Source organism: Cyphomyrmex costatus, unplaced genomic scaffold (assembly GCF_001594065.2).
Source record: "Cyphomyrmex costatus isolate MS0001 unplaced genomic scaffold, Ccosl1.0 scaffold120, whole genome shotgun sequence".
In the NCBI taxonomy this organism is placed as follows: Eukaryota; Metazoa; Arthropoda; class Insecta; order Hymenoptera; family Formicidae; genus Cyphomyrmex; species Cyphomyrmex costatus.
In genome coordinates, this window is record NW_017275174.1 from 1,706,973 (window position 1) to 1,718,261 (window position 11,289).

General features: G+C 30.5%; 1 protein-coding gene across 1 annotated transcript; it reads left to right on the forward strand.

Moving 5' to 3' along the window:
• The first annotated feature begins 2,206 nt into the window (after window positions 1–2,206).
• LOC108779437 (alpha-tocopherol transfer protein) lies at window positions 2,207–8,984 on the forward strand. The gene is made up of 4 exons (XM_018546872.1): window positions 2,207–3,009; window positions 3,930–4,024; window positions 7,751–8,065; window positions 8,576–8,984. Exons 1-4 carry the CDS (start codon window positions 2,682–2,684, stop codon window positions 8,915–8,917), a joined length of 1,080 nt encoding a protein of 359 aa, XP_018402374.1. The 5' UTR covers window positions 2,207–2,681; the 3' UTR covers window positions 8,918–8,984.
• The last annotated feature ends 2,305 nt before the right edge of the window (window positions 8,985–11,289 follow it).

Consider the following 11,289-nt stretch of genomic DNA (forward strand, 5'->3'; position numbering starts at 1 on the left):
CAGCATTATTAAATTATTTGTTAATTAATTCATGATATTAATATTCTAGTTTAAGAAACTACGTGTCAAGACAGAAAATTATTTTGACGTGTAGTTTACAGAACTGGAAATGTAAATAAATTCATATTAAAATATTATTAAGCAGTAAAATCTAGAGCTCAGACCAAATAAAGCATTTTCCTTAGCTGTGTGTATTCACATGTCGGTCTAATATCATTTATAAAAAGTTATAAAAAGATCTGTTAGATAATCAACGATGAATTATTCATGTAGAATAAAAACCTTTCAAGGAAAAATGGAAAATATGATATCAAAATATTAAGATTAATAATAAAAATTTATATACACGCTATAAAAATTTAATTCTTATTAAAATATACTTTTGTTCAAAAATAAATAGTTGATCATTACAATTAGCCAAGTATACTTAATTATATATTACATAATTATATGACTATATATTATATTATGGTGATATACAATAAAGTAGAAGGCTAAAAAATAAGAAATAAAATATCCTTGTTAATTATCATTTAAAAAATTTAAAAACAGATATGACATTAATTGCAATTAGCTAAGTAATTATTCATGTTCTATCAACATCACATATATTAGACAATAAAAAATGATTGTTCACGTAGAATTGAAATAAAAGACGATTATATAGGATAATTAAAAGTGTTACGCGAGAAACGTTAAATAAGAATTGTCGGAAGGAAGTTAGAAAGAAAGCTAGCTTAACAGATTTTTGCTAATTAAAAAACCACTAATTACCCAGGATTGCTGGTAGTGATAATCTCGTATCTCGACCGTAACAGCGTAAAACGACCTCGTATTGCGGTATGTTCACTGACAGCCTCGGACACGCAAAGATGTACTAATAGTCATTCAACGCGCGCTGTGGCTTTTCGACGGCGGGACGCGCGGCAAAAATTGTACCACCCGAGGCCATGTGTCAGAGTATAAAGAAACGTGCGCCAGTTATATCATCGCTGCGATCGGCACCGGTAGCAGAGCGAACAGTATCGCGCCACATTCGCGGGAAACTACAGCTGCATCTTTCAGTGCTGTGTTCTAGCTGCAAGGCGAAAGACACACCTGCGTATATCGTGTCCGTTTTTCATTAATGTTCGTCGTCGACTTGTCATTCTTCTCTATGCATTTTAACGCAACGTTCAATCGACCGTCCATGCATTAAATTATATTTTATATGCGTGCTATATTTCTCTAATTATACGTGCGCGATGTCGCCTCCGGTCGTAGAGAACTCTTTTTAAACGTGCAAGAAAATAAGTGTTGTCTAAGAAAACAGAAATAGCTGTCTAGCGAGGAAAAGGAACAATACCGTGACGCTGATGTAACGTGTTGTCAGTCCGTCTTACAATTAGACAAGCAGACGGTAGATTCAGACTCGTTACGTAACTCGGTTGTTGGTTTTTTATTAACGAAAAAAAAGAAAGGATGTAATCTGTGCTATATGCAGGAATGACAGATATTAACTGCGAAAGACGTATTCTACAGAATTAATATAGATATATAGATTTAATTATACGCGTACGTTTGGTACGCGATTCCGAGAAAATGACCAGTATTGAAATAGCGGCAAGTAGACATTGCTGTAAGAGTAGAATACCGCCAACCGGATATTGGCTTCGTAGAGACTGAAGGAGGCGTAGCTGTGTCGCACACAGCACAACGAAACGCGAAAACACACAGCTATCATGTTCGACGCGCGTATTGCAACACAGGAAAAAGACAACCTTCTATGATACACTCCAAAACATTCACGAGACCACAAAGCAGATATTTTAAAGTGACGCTTTGTATTAATTAATTTATATTTTCAAGAATGACTAATGAAGATCCGAGAAACATTGCAGACATTGAAATATTTTATCATACAATAATTTACTGTAACGATGTAACGATATCTTTAATGTAATATATTAATAAAATGTTTAGAAAATAAACAGAATAAAATGTTCTTTTGGAAAAAGTGCAATTTTGATCTTCAATGTCTATATACGATCGATCGTTTTATATTAATTTTGTTATTTATATAAAACATATTATACATATAATATAGCATACATTGATATAGAAAGGAACTTTTTTTGCTACCTTGTTTTGCTCGCAAGGTTGATGAGTAAGGTAAATCACACTAAGTTGCAAATTAGATCTAGTCAATCTTGCGCTTCAAGTTTGAGAGACTCAAGCTACGTTCGCGCTGCGTAATTGCGTGGCATTTAAATATCATCGTCATTCAAGGACACGTCCCACGGTCAATATTAGCCGCAAGAATAAAAGTTTGAGTCAGCGTTGAGTCAGTATTGAGAGATCCGGCGGGATCATTGTTTGCCTTCTGCTGTACATGCACCGGTTGCCCATAGGCAACCCGCACCGCCCGCACGCAACGCAAACACTTGCACGCACACACATAAATACGTACACGTATACGTTTATCTATCCCCCATATAGATGTACTTGTTCAAGAATATCGGTAGAAGGAGGTTATCTGGTAAAGCTGGAGACAGGCGGTCGGCCAATATAGTTGTGCGAGCGACAGCGCGATCCACGACTGAATGATCGCATGATTTCGCTTTTCCGCGAACGAGTTACGATTCGGGAATTTCGTAGATATTAAATGAAATAGATCATCGATCTATCTGCTGGGTGATATCATGCCGCAGGAAAACGAGAAGAGCAGCAACTGTATCGAGTCGAGGACTCCAGCGAAAGACCGCGAGTTTTCAACCGGAAGTGGCTCGGAGGATCCGAAAACCGTCGGCAAGCAGACAACCGATGTTAAGGAACAGGAAAATCTAGAATCTTGCAAAGGTGCTGACAATATGCCGGAGCTCGAGAACTATGACGAATTTGACGACGAGCAAATCACTCTGGATTTGAGCGAACCACCGCCGGAAGTCATGGAATACTCTAGAAGAGAATTAGGAGAAACCGAGGAGGTCAAGTGTCAGACGCTGCAGGAGTTCCGCGATATGATCTATGGTAATTCGAATTATGTTAGTTTGAAACGATAGTGAACAAAGTGTCGATGCTGTAAAATCGGCAGTGTGAACTGACTGAGAGTAAAATATATAATTGCAAATTAATTAAAACAACACAAATAGTTTGTGGCTCCAAGAATAAATCCAATACAAAGAAAAGTACTTATATAAGAGCCTACGCGATTGTTAGTGCATAAATAATATATTCGTATATACATGGCCAAAAATGCAATTTTTAAATATTTACGATATAATAAGAACGTATACAAAATCGTCTACATTATATACGTTCTTAATATACGTCGTAATTGTTTGTAAATTTCTTCCTTTCGTTTTATATATGTATGAATAAATTATATTATTTACGCACAAACACACAACCGCGGAGAATCTTACGGCACTTTTCTTGTAATGAATATAATTGCGAAATTTAGATTTGATTATCAATAGTTGTTTGTGACATCTTGATATTAGCAATATAATGTTGGTGTTTTTGTAAATATATATATTTAATTTCTACTGTTATTTTCGTAAATATAGGCTCAAAATATTTCTTTTTTTTTTTTTGAGAAAAATTAAAAAAAATTAAAGAATCTAAAAAATGTTGGCAATAATGTTTTCATACATGTACTTATTCTTATTGTCGTAAATACGGAAGCAAGCTATTTCTCTCGTTTAGTCTAAAAATTTAAAGAATTTAAAGAAGATATAATTAGTAATTATATGTTTCCACACATAAAAGTACATATTTCTTGTAAATATACATGATTAAAATATTTCTCAGAAAATTTCTCGAATTAACATCTAGTTAATCTATTTAAAACATGACAACAATTTGTAGAATTTATAAAATTTCGCGAGGAAAAATATTATCATACTTACATTATTTGGTGTTAAGATTGTTTATGCATTCTTCCGCAGAGAGAGGGGAATGTTTACCACACAGGATGGACGACGCTTTTCTCATTAGATTTCTTCGCGCGAGAAACTTTAACATAAAGAGTGCGCATAAGCTGGTGAGTTATAGATGTATAGACATTGACAATGACATTTGCAATAGGCGGACAGTTAAAATCGATGAAAGAGGCGTATGCTTTTATTATTAAAAGTATGCTCGCGCGTCAATGTGCTTTTTGTCACGTAAAATAGACGATAAGAGATTATCATGTGCAAAAATAGAATGTCAGTTACGAGAAAAAGAAAAAATACTGTAACTACAAAATAATTAACGATATTTGGTTCTATATATATACTGTGACTGGAAAAGATATGAAAATAAATATTTATTAGCATTTGTTAACAATAGTAAGTCTGCGATATCTTCAATCTGTATTCAATTCCTCGGAAGATATTGTAGACTTATTATATTGCTACTAAGTTTATTATTAATACTATTACGGATAAGTGTATCTATATACACTTATCATTTTCATACATTTTCCACAATAGCATGTGTCGAGCGAAATTTTATTAACAATTTGTAATAAGAAGTTACAATGATTGTAAAGTAATGAATTAAATTTATTACTTCTAGATCAACAATTTTACGATGTATTTATTCAATTCTGATTATATGACATTATTCATCAGCTGATTCAAGTTATTCATATAGAAAATTAAAGAAGAATCTTGATGAATTTAATTATGCGTAAAATTATATCGGATTATGCATAGATATAAAATGTAAAACTAGTTACGTAAATAAGAGTAGGGGAGACCGTGGTTTGTTGGAATAATTTTCATAATTTTAGCAATCGATTTTTTTAAATAACTAATTATTATAATTAAATTGTATGGATATGATATGGGTAACTTTTCTCTATATCCTAGAATCGATCTTGTTTTGATTTTTTATAATAAGTGTAACACGAACGTGTTATTTTGTAGCCAGTTTGTCTTGATAGTGGTATAAATTTTTACATGCGGTATAAGTTTACGATAAATTCATGTCAAATTCATGACGTAATACATAGAAATAAGAAAACAGATCGTAGATATGTCCTGATAAATATTATATCTCCTAAAGTTATTTTGTAATGGTTGTAGTCAAATTCTCTATTACAGAAAAATAAATATAATCTATTTTGAATATATAATAGCTTGCTTTAATACAAAAATATTAAATTGAAAATGTTTTGTCGAAGTTAAATTGTAATTGAAAATTTATACGCGCAATAACAAGTCAAGCTTGCCTTATATGAGTCAGTACTCCATTTCTACATACATTTCAATTATTTTATTAAAGAAATTACTATTATTCAAAATATCATGTAGCAGTAGAAGCTCTGTTTTTAATTAATAACCCATTAATAAGCAAAAAAATCATTACTACAATGTTAACACAATTACACTCAATAACAAATAATTAAATGCAAAGTATAAAGAAATTTTGTTTAAATCGAGCAGTAATGAGATGTTTTTATAAAATAAATTTCAAGTTTACAATGTTAGTACAGTATAAAAAAAAAATATATGAAGAATATAATATAAAAAAAATAATATAATGATATCGAACATTTCGGAACTCAAATTTGTAACACTTTTGCGCCTAACAGAATCAGATGAATACGTAAAGATATTCCTGTTTTCACACATTTTATTACACAATTTCCGCACTCACAAAAAACAGGAGAAACAATGTATTCGAAACAATTTGTACCACTACACTATGTCGCTTAAACCGTAAGATTATCATCTCTATGACTTTGTAGACATATCTTTAAGAATCGCTGAGGAAGGACCCGCGAGTTCCGAAACGTTCGATTATATTATTATATTATTTATATTATTTTTTTAAATATTATATTCTTTATATATTTTTATTTTTATGTTTTACTAATATTGTAAACTTGAAATTTATTTTATAAAAAACTTTCTTATTACTGTACAATTTTTAACCGAATTTCTTTATACTTTGCATTGCAAAAAATGAGCGAAGTTTAATTAAATAATTAAATGTATGGTACTTAATGTTATATACTATACAACATTATTATAAATTAACTTTAGCACAGATATATGGAGATTTCAATAATAAATTATCGAAAATACCATTACAAATAATATTATTTGCTCTAATCTACATCTCAGAAATGTTGAATTGCAACATTGTGAAATGTATAAACATATCTGGAGAACCAATCGACATTGGAGAAGAAAAGTAATAATAAAGCTTTTTAAAAATTATTTTCAAAAATAAATTAATTTATGTAAAACGTTTGCATAATTTATTTAAACAGAAAAAAAAATTTTTTTTAAGTTATTTATATTTTGTATTTCTAAATATTTCCTAATAATATGTATTTAAATGATCTTGTTTACAGAATTAGAAAAATAATTTGAGAGATATAAAATGATAAGTTAACAAATAATACTTAACATGCTAGGTTAATTAGGTCGAGTCATGCATTTTTCAATAATTAATGCAGTTCGACCTTCGAAATACTTGACGCTAGTTTTTGTAATGGACCTTGCTTGCTTTACAATTAAGTATTATATATGTATATGTATATCTAATTTATACATTTAGTAGGAACATAAATATAACAAGTCAAATATTAAATGATCCGTAAATAATTATGTAGGTAGATATTTATTATTTTTAATGTCTTGAGAAACTCAATCCTATATAATCAGTAATTTTTGTCTCGTTTATAAAATTGCGTCATTTAGGATTATTAGTGAAATTGGATATTCAGAAAAATGTAATAAGAAAGGTTTATTATGCGTAATTTGTTTAACGTAAGTTAATCAATTCAATCTAATAGAAACAATAATCTCACATTTATTTTCTTCTGTCATTAATCTTATCAAAAATAAATAATCTAAATTGATTTAATCGCAACATAAGCTGTCTTCTTCTCTCTTCCATTTACGATTATATTAATTTTCATTATTTTATATTATTTTTGCTCCGTGTAATTTAGTTCAAAATTATTTTCCGCAAAATTGTAAATTTTTTTTAAAAAATGTGATTATAAGTAATATTGATAATAATAATGATTATTGGTAATATCAATTATTGATAATAATTGTTGATTGTTGTTTCAAAATATTTTTGTTTGCAATATAAAAATGTAATTTTGGGTGCTGTTGTTTATGAAATGTCATTAGGAATGTTGAAATAACGAGCATTTATGATCTTTATTAGCAATTAATAGTGAAAATACATCGATGGATAAAGCGCGAACACGAAGCGAAACTTCTAGTTGCACAATTATGTCAGGGTGAACTGATCTACCTTTCAAGATCTTTCAAGACCTTTCAAGAAATACCTATCGCGCTCGTATATTCTATGAAAATTAGAATTAGTGAAAGTAAGAATTTGGTTTTTTGAAACACAGAGCAATTATTAATTCACTTTTAGTAATTATTTCAATGACCACGGTATAATTTCAATATTTTAATGAAAAAGTGAAATAAAGATTGATAAGATTTAAAATAATTCCCCGTCCGAACTAACTTTGAGACGACTCAATCGCTAATTCTCTTATCTGCATATGCATAAGGAAACAAACGGGCTATTCATAAATGCGATTAACGAGAACAGCCGATGAATAATTGACTAATGATGATAGTCTATATCAACCTAACAATCAAGAATTCATAATAATATCTCATATTAAACTGTGATAATGAACGGAATGAAATGTCCAGCGTGTGCGTGACCATTATTTTATAATGCTTTTGCTCGTGAATGACAGAGTGTCGAAACCTATTTCTCTCAAGAAATCTTTCGATAGATAGTGAATTACTACAACTTCAAAGAGGAACATCCGGAGATCCATCAGCAGTTGAACTCGACCGAGATGAGGTACATAGGTGAAGATGACGTAATCACGGTACCACCGTATAGAACTCAATGCGGTAGACGTTTAATGATCTATCGTTTTGGCAATTGGGATCCGCGTAAATATCCTGCTGAGATGCTGTTCAAGGCCACAGTTGGAATCCTCGAAATCGGCATGCTTGAACCCAGACAACAAATCATGGGTGGTATCGCTATTTTCGATTTAAAGGATATCTCCATGACACATGCATGGTCCGTGACGCCTCAGGTATATCTGATGCCTTGTTAATATTTTCTTTTTCCTCAGTGAAAACAGTTTTTATAATGTCTTATATTTTTAAGAATTTTTTATATTTTTTATATTTTAAGTTGGTAAAATTATTCGAAAAAGTAAACTTTATCAGAATTCATAAAAGTTTCTTTCAAAAATTATAATATAAGAAATAGAAATTTTAAAATATATATTTCACAATTTATACATAAAAAATTCTAGAAAAGATGTAAACTTTTTCAGCGATTCTAAAATTTTCAATCATTTATGATTTACTTTAACATTATTGTGACATTATCGTAATTCAGTGTTCCGCTTAAGCTCAAAATTTTGTAAAATAATAAAAGATTAAAAAAAAATGTTTATCAAGGTTTTCATTACGTAGGGTTTGTATATTATTTGTAGATTGCTTGTACAAATATAATTGTACGACATTAAAGATGGCAAAGGAGCGCTAATGTAATAATAAATGTCGATATAAGATATGAAGATGAATCTTTCTTTTAGGTGGCAAGCATGATGTTGTCTGTGATGGTAACTGCGTTCCCCATTAGAATTCACGCACTGCACATCCTTAATCAGTCGTGGGTCTTCGACGCGATCTTCGCGGTCTTCAAACCGTTGCTCGATGCCAACATGCGAAACAAGCTGTTTTTCCACGGTAATAATTACGAGAGTCTGCACAAACACATCTTGCCCCAATACCTGCCGAAGGTATACGGGGGCGTGAGGAAAGAGCTGCCCTACTATAAATGGATTCAATCCATAATCGAAGATCCGAAAATCGTCGAGGAGATGAATAAAATGGGATACGTTGTTACGGACGAGATTCGCGACTCCTTCTCATGAGTAAAGTCGAATTCTGAGAGAGGGGAGCTTCAGGAAAATTTTAAAACTTGCATGATATTTTTTATACTACTCAGCAATTAGTTTGCACGTAATTATCAGGTAATGCCATTTAGTCTCTTGTTATTGTATTCTTTGATCTTTCGATTAAGCATGTACGTTTTGAATATGTTTTACATAGTTTGTTTTATGTTAATTTTAAATCAATCTTAACCTTAGAACGCTATTAATTGAATAATACAGCACTGCTTTAATATGTAAATTTTGCATACGAGAAAATAGACTACTTTTAATTAACACAAAATTTTTATACATTATTTACAATTTTATGACAAAAAATGTTTATAATCTAGAATTTAGAAATAATTACAATATAAATCTTAAATATCAATATTTTTACAGTGTTACTCATCATGTTTAGGTTTTTTATAGAACTTTTTTAATGATCCAATAAAATTGCAGATACGTATCTAGCTAAATTTTTAATAAGTTTATTATATCCAATTCAATCTTCAATGATACGACTGTATTATAGTCCAATGTGACCTCATAACATTTACTAATAAAATATATAATACAAGACTGTTTAAAAATGAATAACACTTATTACACTCTTTGTTACTGACCACCAGGGAGTCCCAAGTGATATACAACGAACTGAATCTTTTAAAACTTGTCCCTGCTTTTATAGCAGATTGGACTCTCTGCTGACCATTAAAGGCATAGCTTTAGCGGTCAATGATCTCGTTCACTTGCATGTAAAATTTACGAACGATAGCATTCTAAGGTTAAATACGTTAAACACATTTTATGTTATTTATATCCAAGACATATTGTACTTGTGATTGTGTATTCAACGTTCATAAGACTTAAATAAAAGTTTTGCTACGATCACAAATAAACAAGTAATCATACCTGTATCAAATTACTCAGATATTTCGCATACACGTCGCGATTGCAGTTATCATGTTTTATCGCACTTAACAGCGTAATGCTCCACGATAAGAATTACTCTGTTTCTCCGCGTGCTTCCACCTAATGAACCTAATGCTATTTTGACTCTTCGCCGAGTCACTCCCATCAACTTGAGTTAATTTCCTTTTTCCGCGATTTATCAACAATCCTGCAATCGATTAATATCGGGAAACGGTCCATCCTATTTGTGATTTTTGATCCACGTTGTGAAGCATACTTTCATCACCGGTTAATTGAGACTACGATTCATACGCGCATCGGATTTCTTTCCTCTCATAGTGAAATCACGGCGAATGCAAAGAAAATCCACGAACCGTGACTCGAGAAGTTAATCGGATTATTGACATTTTCAGTAAAAACAGATAAAAATGATTCCTCCAACGGTACGTGATCCAAAAAATAAGGATAGCGAACGCAATTCATTCCGGTAGTAAACGAGCTGTTATATATACAAAAAATTAAATGGAGATGCCACAAGAACGATGAGCACAATTGAAAAATAAGTTATATTAAGAATGTGAATAACTAAGCTTTATAGAGCGGTCCGTTGAACGTCACAACAGTTAATCGAATGATTTTTCAAATAATCATTTATTTAGTTACGTTTGATTTCAAATAGTTAACTAGGTTACAAAAATATATAAATAAATATATAATAAATGTATATATTTGCGCGGTTGAAGATTAAATCAACGAAGATATACATAAATTGATAAGAGAATCTCTTGCAAAACAATTGATTAGCAAGGTATTCTCGAACATGTTACGCAAAATAAAACGCTTTTAACCCTTTGAAGACCGGGACTTTTTATCAAAGTAACTTATGGAAAATCTTGTTTTTTAAAGGCTTTCGCTGAATTCGATTTGGTCTCAAAAATTTAAAATTTAAAATTAAATGAAATATCTGAAAGTTCAGAGAATTAAAATTTAAATTAGAAACAATACAGGACAATACAAGGCGAGTATGATATCATGCATAATATAATATATTGATAAATTCAATATATAAAATCAAAATCTTAAATATTAATAATCTTATTATAATCTTATTATTAATCTTTGTATAATATTATCATGAAATTTGATTTTAGAAGATTATTGGTTATTGGTATCTTTGAGTTTAAATGTATAGCTTGAAAATATCGAATTTCAAAAATGTAGTAATTCTATGAGCGAGGATCTAGTATCAGAGAGCTGATAATCAGACTTTGAAAGTCAGTTTGGAAAGTGATATACTGTTTGCTTCACGAATCGGCTACATCGATGAGTTTCAAATAAAATGAAATTGGAAATTTGATGTTATATTTCGCAATTGAAAACTCTCTAAAACCAAGATTTTTAAGATTATCAAATTATTTTTAAAAAATTTTGTTAGTCATACCAATTCCACCATTAAAATT

Bases quoted from the DNA above. Each gene is read 5' to 3' on its own strand.
- LOC108779437 (XM_018546872.1), top strand. From the start codon at position 2,682: ATGCCGCAGGAAAACGAGAAGAGCAGCAACTGTATCGAGTCGAGGACT. The intron at 4,025-7,750 runs GTGAGTTATAGA...ATCTTTCGATAG, and splicing joins TAAAGAGTGCGCATAAGCTG to ATAGTGAATTACTACAACTT. The intron at 8,066-8,575 runs GTATATCTGATG...TCTTTCTTTTAG, and splicing joins CATGGTCCGTGACGCCTCAG to GTGGCAAGCATGATGTTGTC.